Genomic DNA, 18347 nt, shown 5'->3' with positions numbered 1-18347 from the left:
CAACCCTTGCATATTATTCCCAATCCAGTCACCACAGTCATCAAAGTGGCATTTGGGGAACTTAAGGGTTTTGGTTTTCGTAACTCATCTTGCCTCTCTGATGCGCAATAGCTCAAGAGTTATACTTTTAATGTCTGACCGTTCTCCCAGGAAAAAATGCAGATGTGGAAAGTTCACTAAACACCCTTGACTCACCTACTTTTCTTTCTTAATTTAAAGCTTATATTGGTCTCCTAATATTTGGATCGCTCTTGGATTTTCTATGGCAGATGCCAAATGTCATCTTAAGCACCAGTGGGACCACTGCAGACAGGACCTTTCTGCCTGTGAGCGTGTATAGCTGGGCAGACTGCTGACAAGCTGCTGGGGCAGCCCCCTGATTTGTGATCACAAGTGCCATTTACTCAGGGGCAGAACGCTATTTATGATAGCACTTATCATTCTCTCTTTGGGAAATTTGAACCCTGATGATTTCAGACCATGTGGTTGATGCAATCCAGTCCATTTTCATCTGCAGCAGGCAGGGTGGTGACAGAGCTGCTCTGGAGACTCAGAAGGGAATGTATTTACCTGGTAAGACTTCTAGCTTCTGCTCTCTGGAAACCAGCAGGATGCTCAGGAAAATAGGCCCTGTGGCACAATTCCCGTGGGTTTTGCAGCCAATTAGAAACAACACTCTTAGTTTGCTTTAGGTTGAGTTTTGAAACCACAGCTTTCAAAAACTGTTCAAAATGAGAAAGTGTAAGAAAATATGCCTAGAAGTCCATTGAAGACCATAAAAGACCTGGTTGACTTCAGTTCAGCAAAATGGCATGGTTTGGTCTTAGAAAATCAAGTAAGAGGGCGCACTGCTTTTCTCTAGACCATGCCATGGTTGGCTTTGATGCCCAGATTTTAGGGGCTCCCAGAGATAATTCATGGACACCTCAGTTTTTCTCTTTTCCACAGGGAGAGAGAGTTTGATGTGACTGCATGTGACAACTTTTTTTTTCAAGTCACCAAATTGCAAACTGGCCTTTTGCCAGGCTAGGAGCTCAGAATAATCCTAGAATCCCACGGGCAGAGAAACTTTTCAGCCTGGATGATAGGAGCCTGGGCTCAGTTCAGCGACTGGGCTATAAGCGGAAGGTTTGCAGGACAGGAGGAGATGAGTAATCTTTGCTTATTTGCAAGCATTTTTGTTTTCTCCTTAAACATCTATTTTCATTTGAAAAGCATATTTTAATGAATAAAACAGATGATAAAAAGAAGTCAATTGAGAAAATCGTTGAAGGGAAAATGAATTACTGGTGTGCAATAATTCTGATGTCCTAGAATAAGGGTAATAGTCTATTGACATTTTCCAGGAAGTAAAGTAGCGCATTTAGATGGAAAAAAGGGACAAAATTGTGCTAAGTTAATTATGGAGTTTTTAATCTGCTGTGAATCTGGAGTAAATTTCATTAGGAAGAATTGGAAATACATGTTCACTCTTATTGTCAGGATAAATTGCACCTTCTCAAGATGAGGGATCCTTGGATTCTACGAGGGCCTTTCACTCGGGTACAAATCTTAGGTTTGAAACTGTGCCTGATTGATGGTGACTAAAATTACCTCTTGCTGTGTGGTGGTTTATATGGTAATTTCCATCCCAATCAGACATATTTTGTCTGATGGTAAATTCTGAGTCCAGTTGTCAGACCAGCTCCCACACACTCACAGAAGATGGGTATGGCCCTGTAGAGGCCACCATCCTCTTTGTGGGAAGATCTGCATAATTTCCCAGGAGAGCTTAAAGGGACAAACTGACCTAGAGTTTAATAAGGTGTTCTTTGTAGATAAATTCATTCAGCAGAAATCTAGACTCTCTATAATGGAGACTGATTCTCTCACGTGAAATAGCCATGCCCTAAGAATGCAGCTTACACAGCCACCAGAGGAAGCCCTCGCCTGTATAAGACTGTGCATTTTAAATTCTGATTTGTGCTCATTTGGAGCGACCTTCTGATTCATAATGTCGATCATGTCCACTGCCTGTTTTCTTTTTCCTCCCTCTTCCTGATCACCTGTAGGCTTGCTACACAACTCTTCAAGCGGTGACTTTATGGAATCAAGACTACAGTGGGCTATTGCCAGCCCTCACGAAACAGGAGTACTGCTAACTTTTACTACTTAGAGCCAAAAGCAGGGGTTACTTTTAGATACAATTACATTTCAAATCACCTTCCAAAACAGTATAAATTTCTTAATGTCCTAAAATGTTTGACAACACCAAAAAAATCCCTGCATACTAAAAACACACATCTTCTCTTCTTAGAACTTGGGTAGGCTACGTGTTCTATAAGGACCAGGCAAATTACTCTCATTTTCATTTACAGGTTCTAATTTTGATTTTTCTCATTGTTTTAGGAAGTTTGGGGCTCAAGGGTCACGACTTACTGGAGCAGGATGGGGAGGCTGCACCGTGTCAATAGTACCTGCGGACAAGCTGCCCAGCTTCCTAGCAAATGTGCATGAAGCTTATTACCAGAGGAGCGACCGGAGCTTAGCGCCAGAGAAGCAGAGTTTGTTTGCTACCAAACCTGGAGGTGGGGCTTTGGTTTTCCTTGAGGCCTAAACAATGTAAAAAATCTCAGAGAAACTATTTAGGGTATTTAGGAACTGGCAGGACTTCTTATGCCACAGTAAATTAATCCTCTTTCTGTTTTGTATTATGATGAACGGTTGCTATTATCAAGATACATTTCCAAAGAAACAGTTGAAAGCCCTCTATGCATCATAATGATTATTTTTCCATATTAAAATATGTTTTCTACAAATAACAGCTAAAATTATGCTTGGACACATCTCTTAAGGATGATTTTCTGAGATTTATTGATTTCAAGATTTTTAAAGATGAATGGTAAAAGACACTCAATTCTGACCTCATGGATTGAACTGGATTAAACATAGTGCTACAATTAAACTGATACAATCGAATTGTAAGCAATGGTCTTAAATAAAGTTGATTTCTGGTTTTTCTTGACTTTCCTCTTCCTCCAAGTTGCAGTTTTCTGTTGTTGTTGATGATGATGATAGTGATGCCAGAAATTCTCTCTCAATTTGAGCTTCAGGACGCTATTAAAATAACACATTATTAAGGATTCACAGATTTTCCTGGACATCGTATACTTAAATGTCAGAATCCCCCAATTATCAAGATGAGAAGGATCACTTAATTTTGCGGGGGGTGGTCTAGGGGGCTGTGGGGCAAAAGATGGATTTAGGAAGAACATCCCAGGCTCATTTAACTTTTTTTAACCATGTTATATCACTTAACAATCACTTTCAATTCTTTTGGTCCTGAGCTCTCTCTCACTTAATAGAGAAACTTAGATGAAAGACACTTTAAGTTTTTATCTCTATTCACATTGAAATAGAGAATTATCTGGATGATAATTCAGATAATTCAAATTGTTCATGGAATTTAATTTCTTCCTACCCTATCCTACCTTTTCTCAAATGCCTCTTTAATCCAAGAGGCATACTTAACTGTTTTGGGAAACCCCACCTATGCCTTGTGTCCCTTTGTTGTGTGTCTAGCAAGGCTTGTTTGTATATGTGGACCAGCACAAGGCAGTGTGCAGTTATGTGGGTAAGAGTATGAGAAAGCTTGGAGTGGGCTCTGGGATTGGGTAGTGGTGTTGGTGGGTGCCTATAAGCAATTATCGAAAGTGGGAAGAAATGTTTGGCCATGCAGTGATGGCTTTCTCCATGGATAAACTACAGGAGGGCCTTCCTGAATTACATGAAAATTCAGACCAAAAAGCATTTGACTGATCCAATCAGATAATTGAGACAGCAGTGGTCTTATGGCATGAATTATCCAGAAAATTATCACAATTTTCTATGATTATTTTTGCTCATTAATGTCCAACTCAAAGATTGGACATCATCATCTTGTATCTCAGTTTCAGAGAGGCTGAAGCAAAGCTGGTTGTAAAATTTCTCCAAGGACGATAGTTATATGTAAAGTACTAGGAAATCTATTACTCTGTTCTAAAATAAACCTCTGGTACATTTTCATTCATAGCAGAAAGGTAAACCTTTGAGAAAATTTAAGTCAAATTTGTTGAAAGAATTTTGAGTTTTTTAAACCCAATAATCCAAACTCTGAATTGATTTAAAATTATAATGGTTTGTTTTTTAATACCTGCCATTTTCCACAGAAGATTTGTAGTTGGTACATAATTCTTTAAAGATACCTGGATCACTGTAAAAATCAGAAAGTCACTTGCCATGGCTTTGCTATTCTATTTAAGTTTTTTACTACAAGATTCCTTTTTTGCAATAGGTGAGTAAAAATTTCCAGTGTGAAGTCCATACTTGTCTTCATAACTGACTTGAAGAAAAAAACTATTTTTCAACCAAACCATCACCAAGTGTTATTCTAGAAATTATGAGAGATATCAAACTTGTCTGGAAAGGATGGAACTAGGGCCCCTGGAACAAGCCTCACACAGAAGATGGAATTTGAGCAGGGGGCCCGGAAGGATAAGTAGAATTTGGAAGCTGGGGAGTAGGAGTCCAGATGAGCAAAGTGGATGAGTATGAATAAGTAGATATGTTCAGAAGGCTCAGTGGGAGTGAGGGCTTTGCCTTGGGAGATAGTGGAGAACAAGATTGGCTATACTGGCTGGAGACAGCTTTTGAAGAGCTCCAAACCCAGGCAGCATTTAAACAGGGGCTGCAAACCAGCAGCCCACAGACCTCATCTGATCTGTAGGTATATTTAGTTTGGTCTTCATAGTGTTTAAAAACTTGAGGTCCAAATCAGGAGGTTTTACAGAAGAATCTGGATTCCTGATGGTGGAAGATCTGATAACACTCTGGCCTCTGTTCCTGCAGGGAGGGAGGGGCTGCCTGGTGCAGAGGAGGCATGGGCTGTCCAGGGTGCAGCAGTTTCCACACCTCCTTGTAGTTTCCCTGACACTCAGGCCATTTACCATCGACTGGCCGAGGTCACTTGTCCTTTACCAGCACACCTGTACAGTTATTTTCTTATATGAAATAAATATTTCTCTGTGTCCATGTCTCTATAAATAGTAGGAAAAAGAGACGAGAAGAATGGGAGAAAGGATTCTTTTTGTGGAAGTAGAGTCCTATTCATTTAATATTAAACACCCAGGTGTTTTACTCCCTTCTATCATCTTTCTGGCTCATATAGGAATTTGATTAGATTGTTTGATCTCTGTTTTTGGCATAACACCAGTAGCCAGTGAGGATTGCTCTAGATTTTTGAGTGGAAGGCTGACATGCTGACAATAAAAAGCTTCATCCTATTTCTGACCTCAGATTGTCCAACCTCCAGATTTCTGTACACTATTCTCTACATGTTCTAGCCTGTTGGAAGGGAAGAAGGCCCTTCAGATTTACAGGACTGCCCCGAAGTTGAGGAGGAGCAGAAGAGGAGGGGATAAAAAAACCCGGGAAAAATGGAGCAGTCGCTTGCCTTTTCTTTTTCACACCTGAGTCCTGTTTAGAGTCTTATCATTTCTGTCGTGTGTTTCTGTTAGTTGTGGGCAGGGACCATTCATCTAACACATTTGTAGGAATCCAATATATTTTTGCTGAATTATTAATAGAAAATAAAACATCAATAATTTTCTATTACTTTGAAATTCTGACTGCATTTGGAGGTTTTTGGTTGTATAAACTGCCCCTGGTCAGAAGCAAGGGATGGGGATAAGTGGGCATGAGGCGGTCACTAATATGTAAAACAGAGATTATCCTCAATGTGCATGTGGATGATTAAATAACAAGAATGTACTCTATCCTGCCACTGTAACTTGGATGTGAGACCACATATTGCTTGTTAAATATTGTCCAGTCTGTATAAGAGAAGCTAAAGAGAGAATTCTCAATTATTTTCAAAAACAGAAGCATACCACTTTATGTAGGAACTTCTCAAAGTCATCCTTAGCTTCATGAGGTTTCTTGGTAGCTTTTGTTTGGAGTCTAAGCATGAAATAAAGAAAATCCATAATTAAACTATTTGTTTTTATACTGAAATCAACTAAGAGCCAACAGTTATGAAGAGTTTAACATGCTGGGCATTTGCCAGCACTTTACATATATTAATTCCATTACACTTACAACAATCTCCTGAAGTAGGTCCAACTCTTATCCTACATTATAAATGAGGAAACAGGCTCAGATAGGTTAAGTAACCTGCCCACAGTCATACAGCTAGCATATAAATAGAGGATTCAGACCGAAGCAGTGTGACTCGAGCCCTTGGTTCCAACCACCGTGCGACAGTGCATCCCAGCACTGAAGCATCCTCTTTAGGGAGATGGGTCATACCGTTTTCCTTTAACTGAGTCCCCTCCCCAGGCTCCAGCGCGGACTTTAAGGAGTGTCATTGGAGTGAAAAATATAAAGGGGCTGGCAGGGGAAAGAGAGAGATGGCAAAGGCCAAAGGGGAGGGTGCCTACTAGACTTTCGTAAGTACATTGAGGGCAGGAATCCAGGAATCATGATTTTTGTCACCAATTGCTCATTCAAGTAATATTTTTAAAAGGACTTCAGCTTAAGTCTTATGTCTGGTGGAGTAAACGAAGATGATAATGTTTAACAATTAATTAAATTAGCAGGGGTGATTACGTGGATAAGGGAAGCTGAAGTGTTCCTCCAGATGAACTGGCAAGTAGAACCCCTCTTTGCAGATATTCGAGTTGATGTATTTTTACATAATAAACCCATTGTGGTTTTATGTAACATATTTGTTCAATTAAAACGTTTTTAAGCACTACAAAGTTGAATAAGAAACAAACCTGTCAAGCTCCTTGTCAATTCTTTCCTGCCGCTGTCTTAGGAGTTTTATTTCTTCACTAATTCTGTGCTTTTCCCTATAAAATCAAAGTTTGTGGTTAAGTTTTAAAATAAAGCAGGCATTTCTAATTGGGAAAGAATAAACAAACAATTTGCTGACTTCCACATCTCACTGAAAATCCTTTACAAACGAATTCTTCAGCGACCCCTCCCTCTGCACTACTTGGTGTGAGGAATCCCCCAGCACATACCCTCTTATGAACACGTGCCAAAGACATCACCCTTGACACCTGAGGATGGCCTGGACTCCACCTTGCTGCTTCCACAGGGGCCCTCTTACAAGGTGTCCATCCCTGTTCCTCCCACTGAGCACAGGAAATCAAAGGGCTGTGTGTGTGCGTGTGTGTGTGTGCACATGCATGCACTTGCACACTTGCATTGGTGAAACGTGGGCGGGTGGGAAAGAAAGGGCACCCTGGAAAGCAGAGGCTCAAACTTTTGTTCTGCCTGCTGGATAGGACCTAGCTGGCTGCTCTTCCATTTATCTCTCTTTGCTGTGTTTCCTGAACAGCATCAGGTACCCAAAGGGGACGATACCCATCCTGTCTTCCCTTTAAAGCAACAGAGCCTCTAGGCAGTGACCTTGATATCAAGGACAGAAGAACTGGACTCTACCAATTTGTTGTCATAAGAATTGATGGATATCTTCTCATTAAGCCATTTCTAGCTTTCTGGCACATGAGAATACCATGACTGGGTACGAGTAATCATTTTAATTAAGCACAAACAACTGAAAATGTTTTCCCAAGAAAACATTTTGGAAAAGACCTCCCTGCCTTGCTTTCCTCACTACCACTCCAGGTCCAGGGAGCTCCTTCTACTGCAAACAACCTTTCTGTTCTTCTTCCAGGACTCATCTTTGTAAATGGATAATACTTCAATTTCTATTCCCTGGAGCTCTCTCCTGGCCTCTCCATAGTGGGATGCACCCCCAACCACTCCAAAGCAAAGCTTCCTTCCTTCCTTCAATCCCTGACACTTGCCATGGCTCCGTGCTTACAACATACATCCTTGACACTTACCTGAAATGAATCTCCAAGACCATAATATGCTCAGAAGCGACTCTCCTCATCAGTAAAACATGGAGATTGGTGTGGATGATTTTTACAATCACTTCCAGTTCTAAAAGAGTCTATGATTTTATATTTAACAATAGTATGGCATCAACTTACATCCTCAAATCCTTTTGGTTCTTTGCAAATTGTCTTTTCGCCTCCTTTATAATATCACGGTAAGTTGGAGCAGGTGGTGTGATAGGCTTATGGTTAAGGAAAGATTTCCAATTAGGAACATTTGGGAGAGGTAAACAGTATCCTTCACAGGGGGACAGAGGGAGCCATCTGGCCTGGGCTTCCCAGTCATGAGGGTCTGGAGTTACACTGTGAGGACCAAAAGAAGACGGTACCCATCAGACCACTTTAAACTTGCAACCCGTTATTTGGACCACACCATTCATAGTACACTAGGATTTAAGAGTTTCATAAATCCTGTAATTACCATTTTTTATGAGTATTTTGGGTGTGCTTTAAAATCAGCAATTTGTTAAATGTAAATATTAAAAATATACCAAAATTTTTGTAATCCTGTTTAGTCATTTCTTCATTTCTACATATACTGAGAACCTCAAAGTCTCTTGACTTCTGGGAGGCTCTGGAGGTAACTGGCAGCATGTGTTGGCTGCCTCAGTTAGCCTGGCCTCTGCTAACTGCACGGAAGAAAGATGGTAAGCCAAGGTGTAAGTGCGTGGTTAATGAGGCTGGGGCTCTTGTCCATCTGTTTCTGGTACAGCCTGTGGCTGTGTTCCTAACCCTGGTCTTAACCCAGGTCTGTGTCTGGCAAAGCAGACACTCCTTCTGAAACAGCAATTGGCAATCAACTCCAGGAGGCAGCCCTCAGCTTGTGTTAAGAGAAGACCTTAGCCTCATTGATAAAATAGGGAGTCTAAAACCTCATCACCAAGACACAGGGGATGAGACTGTCCTCCTATGATGGCCCCACCCCAATCCTGAATCACGCTTCAGTATTATCTCTAGCCTTCTCTGAATGCAATTTTCTCATTTTAAAAACATTTATGCTCTATTTCAAAGGCTGTTCTTGATGCTCATTTTAATCTTATTTATATGGTGTAAGAATGTTAGGAGAAACCCATGGATTTGGTCCCTGGGACAGGACCACATAGACACTTAACTTTCTGACCTTAATTTCCTGAGTATTGTATCTCAATTGAGAAAAACATGAATGGCTCCACAATGAAGGTTCTCACAGTAAACCTGAATGAAATTTATGTCTTTCCTATGAAACTCTATAAATTATTCAGGAAGTATCTTCAATCACTTATCATTTGAATACCAAGGTCTTGGAGTCAAGGAAAAGAACACCTGGTTTTCTGCGCACTCAAGACTACTTTCTCTGCAATGTCAGAGTGCTGGCTACAGAACTTGTTTAAGTAGGCTCCTTAACAGCATTACTGACTGTAGAGGAAAGCAGTGTTGATAGCCGACCATACTTCATCCTACCAAATGCAGAGTTTGAGAGGGTCTAGATGATTATGTCATCCCAAACAGGATGGAAATTCTCTGAAATAGATTTTAGAAAGAAGTCTGCTGTTATTTATTGATGCATTCCAAGTTTATTTTTCCCCTTAATCATGTCTAGGATTTAGAATATGGCTTTCCTTAAAGAAAGAGATAAGCCTGACTTTACTATTTAATGTCACAATGGTATATGATTCCTGAACTAATAACTCAATGAAAAGTTTGTTTGCAGTATGTAGGTGAAAATCAAATCAGTGCCTTGACAACATCTGGCCTCCCCAGGAAGCAAACCAATAGTAACAACTGCATGTACACATGAGGAATGAAAATGCTTTCATTATCAACTTCAAGGACTCATTCAAGACATGAGGGCCAGCATGAAGCGAAATTGCGACAACAAAGTGTGTATCTTCAATGCCCTTTATCATATTCTCTCTTGGTGCTCTTCTTTCGGGACCTTCTCACTTCTTCCTTTCTCCTTGGGGAATGAAGAGGCCACATTTCTCACAGATTAGAGAGAGAGGGCCACCCTGGAGACTGAGCTCCAGTTTTGGCACTGTGGTCAACACTCATCATCTAGGGCCATGGTAACCAAGGTAGTTGCGATAATGAGAAACATATTTTGGACTTCTGGATGAAGACCAAATGAGAATATATATTTCTCAGACATATTTGGTCTTCATCCACAGTTCCTGGCTCACAGTTCCCAAAACTCTTGTAGTTTCCTGAGCATAAGAGCAGTGGAAGCATCCTTTGTTAAATATTTGATCTCTTGTCCTCAGTTTTTGAAAAGGCTTCAGGACCATAAAGGTGAAATGGGTGTCTTGTTTATGTTAATGAAGGTCACTTTTGGACCCCACTCAAAAGTGGGGCTGGTTGCCGGAAGAACCAGCCCTGTGATGAGAGGATTGGAACTGAATTTCAGTCCCACCCCATGATTTCTGGGGAAGGGAGAGGGGCTTGAGGTTGAATCAATTGCCAAGGGCCAATGACTTAGTCAATCATGACTACGCAATGAAGCCTCTATAAAAACCCAGCCCTTTTTTGGAGAGCTTCCATGTTGGGGAACCAGAACACTTCCATGTGCCACCGTGCCATATCCCAAGCTTCACAAGAACAGAAGCTCCTTTGTTAAGGACTTCGCCCTATGTATCTCTTCATCTGGCTATTGATTCATATCCTTTAATATCCTTTGTAATAAATTGATAACCTAGTGAGTAAACAGATTTTCTTGTGTTCTGTGAGCCATTCTAGCAAATTAATTGAACCCAAGGAGAGGGTCATGGGAACCTCATTTATAGCCAGCCGGTCAGAAGTCCAGGTAACAACCTGGACTTGTAATTGGCATCCTGAGCTGGAGGGGGCTGTTGGAACCTCCAGTTTGTAGCTGATTGGTCAGAAGCACAGGTAACAACCTGGGCTTGCAACTTGCATCTGAAGTGGAGGGCAGTCTTTTGGGACTGAGCCCTGTACCCGTGGAATCTGATTCTATTTCTGGGTAGATAGTGTCAGAATTGAGCTGAATTCTCAGAAACTCTGGAATTGTGTCCAGGAACCCTTTGTAGAAGTTAATCAGGCTGGCCCCCCTGTTCCTTATCTATAAAGTGTGGGCACTGAGCTAAATGGTCCTGTAGCTCTCCTCCTGTTCTGATTCTCCATGAAGTAGAATGTGAGGCTATTTAAGTTCAGACCCATCACTATGGTAGTGGCAAAAGGCTTGGAGAGTGTAGGATGGAATTTGAGATTTTGCAAAGGAATAAAGGAGAGAGTTTATTTACCAACTGGATATGGGGGCTGGATGAGAGACAGGGAAAAGGAGGGATAAAATATGACTAGGAAAATGATGGAATCATTCTATAGAGATTGAGAAGTCTGTCAGTTTGAAGGGTGTATTATAGGGGTGAGAAGGCATTTTAATAATGGGCATGTTCAATTAGAAACTCTCTCAAGGTAGATAGAGAGCAATGGGGAATATGAATTCAGGAACTCTCTTCAGAGGTGACAGTTGAAACTGAGAATAGATGAGACTCTGAGGGAGAGTGCAGAGAGAAAAGAAGGCTAAAGAAAGAAGCCTGAGGAAGACTACATTTCAGGGGGTAACAGTAGAAGGGAGGGGAGGAACCAGTGGCTGGAAAGATATTGGAATTGATAAAATACAGTGTCACTTAGGCCAAAGGAGAGGAGCTATTTAAGGAGAAGTGTCAAGTAAACCGTAAAGGTCAATCTGAAGACCAAGAAAGGGCCACCAAACTGGGTGATACACTTACTTGTCCAACAATTACTTTCTGAGCACCTGCTGTGTGCCAGGCACTGTTCTGGACCCTGCAGATTTAACAGTGAACAAGATGTGCAGGGTTTCCACCCTCATATGGCTCACAATCTGGAGCATGTGCACGTGTGTGTACATTTGTGTGGTGGGGACAGAATATAAGCAAATGATTATTTTAAACAGTGATAAGTACTATGGGGAAGTAAAATAGGATGTCGTGAGAAGAGAGTGGGAACGTGTATGGGAGGCACAACGTTAGATAGGGAGAAAGAGGAGCTTGCCATCACATTTGAGTAGGAGAAAGGGCAGTGTGGCTGGAGCAGAGCGAGGGAGGGCAGAGTGGTAGGAGATGAAATCAGAGAGATAAGTGGGGCTGGATCTTCTAAGGGGCTTTGTAGCCCATGATAAAGTGCGATAGGAAGCTATTGGAAGCCTTTACACGAGGGACTTAGTGAGTCATGCCTTGACTCCTATGTGGTGAATGGCTTGTAGAGAGGGGAGAAAAAGTGAGACTAATTAGGAGGCTATTTCTGTAGTTGAGGCAAGAGTTGGTAGTGGTGCTTGGATTAGGGTAGGAACAGTGGAAATTGAGAGAAGTTGAGAGTTTCAAGCTATGCTTTAAAGGTGGAGTTGATAGAACTCAGGGCTATTTTTAAATGGGTGTCCTGAAAACTGGAATAATATTATAGACCCTAAGGAATATCTAAGCGAACAATTTTGGGCACCAAGCCTGGCAGTGAGGGTGACAGTTTGGGTCAGGTAGTCCTGCCTGGTGACCAGCCCTCAAATCATCCCATGCCCAATCAACACCTGTGCAGAAGGCTGACAGTGCCATTCTTCTCCCAGCATTTAAAGACTTGGGCCCAAGAAAGCCTTGGACCAGCTTATCAAGTTAGCCTACTTCTTCATTAGTATATCAAACTGTAGGGGGCTAAAGTTAAGAAACCTTGAAGATACTGGTTTTCAGTTGGTGGTGAGGGGGTAGGGCAGTAGTTGGGAATGGAGTGAGTGGAGATGAAAGAAATTAACATCTGTTGGATATCCAACACATGCCAGGTACTGTGACTGGCTCTTTAGACACCATGTCTCTAGAATTCTGTTTGAGGCTGTTAACAAGATGAAAGGGTGAATGGTGTCTTCACTTACATGAACATAGCTCTGCCCCACACAGTCCTATTTGTTGCCTGGCAGAGGCCATCCCAAGAAGTTTCTTCCCAGTGAGGGCCTCACTTTGGCTCGAGTCCTGTTTTCAGGGTGCTCATGAGGGCAGCTCGTTCGCTCAGGGAGAGAAATTTCATAGTGATGTAGGTTATATTTGAACAGTAGCTGTTATTGAATAGCCAATTATCGACTGGAATTTCCTGTTTTCAACTGATCGTTCTGGCACCTTATGGTCAGAAATACAGCATTGTCTTTGGGAATTATGTGACATTTGTGAGTTCTGATCACATTGTACAAATTATCTTCAGGGATCTTCTAAATGACATTACTGGAATAAGTGTCCATATGAACTACAGCTTTTTCTTGATATGAATCAAGTCTGAATGGTAAAATTTCAAAATAAAACGTCCTTAGGCTGGATCCAAGTTTCTTTCAAACTTTGGCTTTGAGATTTCATTGTGCATAAGTAATATATTTGACTATTCAATGAATGACAACATCAAGGATACATCAGTCCTCAAATCTAAAGAGGAGGAGTAGAAGCTTCACTTTAAATAATTAAAGCAGAGAAAAACTAAACCTTACAAAATCTATTCATTTTGATGAATGTTTCAGCAAGACTTAGAAAATATTATTGTACAAAGAATGTTTTTAGCAGCATTGATGTAATCAAAAAAGAAAAATTCTCCCATAATTCCACTTTCCAAAAATTAAAACTATTTTCAATTTTCTACATGTCTTTCCATCTGTCATATGCAAATATGTACTTAAAAATTGTCTATAAAGTTAAATTGCTAAACAACAGTTTAAACTTTTAAAATTCTTAAAGAAATATTGAGGGGAAAAGTTTTGCCCTAGACATTAATGTTTTTCCTAAATCAAATACATTAAAATGGATTAAAGGATTTATCAGGTCTTTAGAAAGTAATAGCTATATTTATATATAACAACAGGGATACATTCTGAGAAAGGCATCATTAGGCGATTTTGTCACTGTGCGAGCATCATAGAGTGGACTAACACAAACCTAGATGCTATAGCGTACTACACACCTAGGCTATATGGTATTAATCTTATGGGACTACTGTCATATATATTTGGTCCATTGTTGACTGGAATGTCATTATGCCACACGTGACTATAATTATTTTAACGTTTGCAAAAGATTTCACTAGGTGTACATATGGAGGGTTCTATTGCCCTGATGACAGCATGCTGCAAACACTGCTGGGTTTTCTTATATGAAATCACCAATTTCTCCTCTCTTCTCCAATTTTGTGTACCAAGATGACATTACCCCCCCAAGAGTTTAGCAAGGGAGGCCTGTGTCTCTCCTAGCTCAGGTCCCTCTGAATTCTGGGAAAAGATAGCCCATGTTTTGCTTGGCTTGGGACTGGTGTGATGCACATGGTTGAAGAAGAGGCAGTGGTCCTGTTGGTTACATAAGCAGGAAGCCTGCAATCTCAGTTATGCATGATTTCCATCTCTAGGTTTTCCCCCTTTGCCTGTCACAGACTGTGAAGAAGTCCAGCAGCGTTAGAAGAGAAGGCTCGGCAATCTTCCTGGGACAGGCCGTACCTGAAGGTATCAGGCCACTTGAATGCCTGTCTTACTCCTCCTGCTACATCAAGTGACTGAAAGTCTAAGATCTTCTCTGAGGACAAGTCACACAAAATTAAGAATCATTCTTGTAGATTGATTAGCACAACTAATAATACACTTTTCCTAAAGTATAGATGGTCTTGAGCTACTGAAATTTAATTTGCATGCAGCTATTTCCTGCTAATATTTAATTTCTCTCTCAGAGTGCCTGTTAGAATTTCAAAGATCTCATCCTTCTACAAAGTTACATTGTGATCTTAAGTATGGTTTCCATGATGAAATTTTTGTGAGCCAGATGATACATTTGTCACCCTGAACTAATTGGATTTTCTTTGCCCTGCACATTCATCATATACTATTGGTATCGAAACAAAGAAGTATGTTTTATTTCTTATAAGTTATTAATTTTGAACATATGTCATTATTGAAATGAACTGGGTATATATTTTTATAAAGTCATTTTCATTGTTCACAACATTTGATCACAATTGTATATTTGTGTTGTGTAATGAGGTTCTGGCTGTATAATGTTGATGTTGACTGAGACCTCAGCATTTTCTTGCAGGATTCAATGAAGATAATTTTCAGCAGACTCCTGTTAATGACTATCCTAATTTTTATTCTCTTCAGACACTTAAAGCCATCAATTTATCCCAACTGTAGAAAAATAGAGTACTTAAAGCTAACAAATCATGAGAAATGGCTATATTCGATTCCTTGGGGATGACTGTGGCAACATGTTTCCCAATTCCACGTCTGAACTGACTTCACACTTCATTTTCTCATGCACTGCTACGTGGAGGTGACATGGCAAGCCACTAAATGGAGGAGTCACTTGTGTGCAAATAAAATGGTCCTGTTCTGAGACTTTACAACAGCTGTGGTTGGGATGTGGCCAACCAAGACCTGTAGCCATCCTAGGGGCCTCAATTCAAACCCTGGGGCCTTTGATCTTCCTTTAGAATCAGAGTATTAGAGAAACAAGGGACGTGAGAAATCGTCGGGTCCAATTTGCTTATGTTATAGATGAAGAAACTGAGGTTTCTAGAAGGGAAGTACCTTGTCTTTGAGAGCTTGGGTGTGTATGAGACTCAGGAAAAGAATGGCCCAGAGGCAAATTTTGCTCTTATCTGCCAAAAGCATTGTCCTAGACTCAGGCTGCTGGAGGCTTTGCTGTAACCTCATATCCCTTAGACATATTCCTCAGGGTATCCTCAGAACTGCTCATGAGATTACCAGGTTTAAGGCCAAGGTACCCATTCTACACATAATGCTATTGTATAAGAAGTAAAAGGAACCTAACCAGCAAGCCATGGCCAAACTCTCCTTTATACACCAGAATTCATTTAATTCTTAACTCTAAAAACTAAAGTCTTGAAATAACTCATTAGTACATGGCCCAAACTGATTTTAGAGCTGTTATCTTCTGCTCAATGTTTACCTTTGCTTACACTCTAAATATTTTAATGTTAAATTTGTAAGAGTGTCAAACATCCACAACACAGCCATGTACACAGAAATTTAAAAAAAAGTTATTAACCAAACACATGTACCTTATTCTACAGGAGAGAGTACCACTGTTGGAATCTCACTCAGATTCTGTATGGCCTGGTATTACATGTAGAATAGGGCTGCCATTTTAGTAAGTTTCATTACTTAACATGTCATTAGCAGCAGTTTTGTAGCATAGTCTAGAAAACTGAGGGAAGAGGGCTACTGGAAATATTAACACAGATTTAACTAAAAGCATTCAACATGGCTATAGTTAACAAGACAAGAAATAACAAATGTTGGAGAGGATGTGGAGAGAAGGGAACCCTCATACACTGCTGGTGGGAATGCAAACTGGTGCAGCCACTATGGAAAGCAGTATGGATATTTCTCAAAGAACTAAAAATAGAAATACCATATGACCCAGCTATCCCACCACTGGGTATTTATCCAAAGAACATGAAATCAAGAATTCAAAGAGATTTATGCATTCCTATGTTCATTGCAGCATTATTCACAATACCAAGATGTGGAAGCAACCCAAGTGCCTATCAATGGGTGAATAGATAAAGAAGATGTGGTATATACAACAACGGAATACTATTCAGCCATAAAAAAAGACAAAATCTTGCCATTTGCCACAACAGGGGTGGACCTTGAGGCTATTATGCTAAGTGAAATAAGTCAGAGAGAGAGAGACAACCACTGTATGATTTCACTCATATGTGGAAGATAAACAAACACATGGATAACGAGAACAGATTAGTGGTTATCAGAGGGGAAGGGGGTGGGTGGAGGGCAAAAGGGATAAAGGGCACATATGTATGGTGATGGATTAAAAACTAGACTACTAGTGGTGAACATGATGCAGTCTATACAGAAACTGATATATAATCATGTACACCTGAAATTTATACCATGTTATATACCAATATGACCTTAATAAAATAATTTTTAAAAATCCTCATATATTCCTTCTAAGCTATAACCTTTGAAATATAAATATTAAAGTGGTATGAATCCATTTCTGAAAAATTTCTTTATGTCTCCCATTTTATTAACTTCCACTGTCTTGGCCTACTTCCAGAATACTATTATGAAAGTTGGTCACTCAATAAATCTATTGTAGAGCATGAAAAAAAAGCATTCAACAAACTTGCCAGGACTTTTACTAGGCATTAAGGCACAGAGATGAGTAAGACACAGTGTTTGGCTTTAAGGAATCAGTAGGAACGAGAAATGATAACAGACAGTTTTTGAAGTAGGAGACAGGAGAACTATAAAAAATAGGAATAAAGACTATACATGTGAGGTAAGTACCAAAAGGAGTCAATTTGGCTTTTTCTTTTTTTTTTTTTTTGAGGAAGATTAGCCGTGAGCTAACTGCTGCCAATCTCCTCTTTTTTTCTTTTTTTTTTCTGAAGAAGACTTGTCCTGAGCTAACATCCCTGCCCACCTTCCTCTTTTTTTTTTTTTTAAAGATTTTATTTTTTTCCTTTTTCTCCCCAAAGCCCCCTGGTACATAGTTGTATATTCTTTGTTGTGGGTCCCTCTAGTTGCGGCATGTGGGACGCCGTCCCAGTGTGGCTTGATGAGCAGTGCCATGTCCGTGCCCAGGATTCAAACCAACGAAACACTGGGCCACCTGTAGCAGAGCACGCGAACTTAACCACTCGGCCATGGGGCCAGCCCCCCACCGTCCTCTACTTTTTACATGTGGGACACCTACCACAGCATGGCTTGCCAAGTGGTGCCATGTCTGTACCCGGGATCCGGGCCGGTGAACCCAGGGCTGCCAAAGTGGAATGTGCGCACTTAACTGCTGTGCCACCAGGACGGCCTCACTTTTCCTTAAATACACAGGACTTTGACTCTAAACTAGGATAGGGTTTCTACTTTCTGAAATCTTAGTGCATCTCACAGAATCACTTGGAGCCACAGGCTGACAGCGATTTTATGGGGTGAACCCATAGTAACAGTGTCAGTTTTATTTACTCCTTCCTTTGCTGCCTACCTCCTAGGAGGAGAAATGGGTTGAGTGAACACAAAATTATAATCTAGTCAATTTTTTTATATTTCCTTGAGATTGAGTTTTAGTCCTAAATTCTAAGCATTAAAAAACCTATGGCTGGGGCTGGCCCCGTGGCTGACAGTTAAGTTTGTGTGCTCTGCTTCAGCGGCCCAGGGTTTCGCTGCTTTGGATCCTGGGTGCGGACATGGCACCACTCATCAGGCCATGCTGAGGCGGCATCCCACATGCCACAACTAGAAGGACCCACAACTAAAATATACATCTATGCACTGAGGGGATATGGGGAGAAAAAGCAGAAAAAAAAGGAAAAAAAGATTGGCAACAGTTGTTAGCTCAGGTGCCAATCTTTAAAAAAAAACATTTATGGCTTTCTTATCTGATTTTTTTATTAACTAAAAATACATAG

The 18347-nt window shown here is 40.6% G+C and overlaps 2 protein-coding genes across 11 annotated transcripts in view; one reads left to right on the top strand and one right to left on the bottom strand.

Annotated features, from left to right (window-relative positions):
• The window catches only part of GALK2 (galactokinase 2), a 121889-nt gene extending 115880 nt beyond the window's left edge, over positions 1-6009 (top strand). For 5 of the 7 annotated variants that reach the window (XR_011499561.1, XR_011499562.1, XM_014852678.3 and 2 more), the window contains one exon: positions 2389-3004. Coding sequence is in view for 4 of the 7 variants with exons in the window: in XM_014852678.3 (XP_014708164.3) it covers positions 2389-2596 (208 nt within the window). In the remaining 3 variants the exon portion in view is untranslated. Of the gene's footprint in view, positions 1-2388 lie in introns of all 7 variants that reach the window. The other 2 variants (XR_011499560.1, XM_014852699.3) reach the window with 2 other exon arrangements.
• The window catches only part of FAM227B (family with sequence similarity 227 member B), a 199777-nt gene continuing 184389 nt past the window's right edge, over positions 2960-18347 (bottom strand). For all 4 annotated transcript variants that reach the window (XM_070501802.1, XM_014852727.3, XM_070501811.1 and 1 more), the window contains 4 exons: positions 8025-8102; positions 6795-6869; positions 5907-5976; positions 2960-3096 (listed from right to left, as the gene is read on the bottom strand). In XM_070501802.1, coding sequence (XP_070357903.1) covers positions 2974-3096; positions 5907-5976; positions 6795-6869; positions 8025-8102 — 346 coding nt within the window. In that variant the 3' untranslated portion in view covers positions 2960-2973. The remainder of the gene's footprint in view (positions 3097-5906; positions 5977-6794; positions 6870-8024; positions 8103-18347) is intronic.

Source organism: Equus asinus, chromosome 2, assembly GCF_041296235.1.
Source record: "Equus asinus isolate D_3611 breed Donkey chromosome 2, EquAss-T2T_v2, whole genome shotgun sequence".
Taxonomy (NCBI): domain Eukaryota; kingdom Metazoa; phylum Chordata; class Mammalia; order Perissodactyla; family Equidae; genus Equus; species Equus asinus.
The sequence above is the reverse complement of the archived record's forward strand: the minus strand, read 5'-3'. Positions and strand labels throughout refer to the sequence as shown.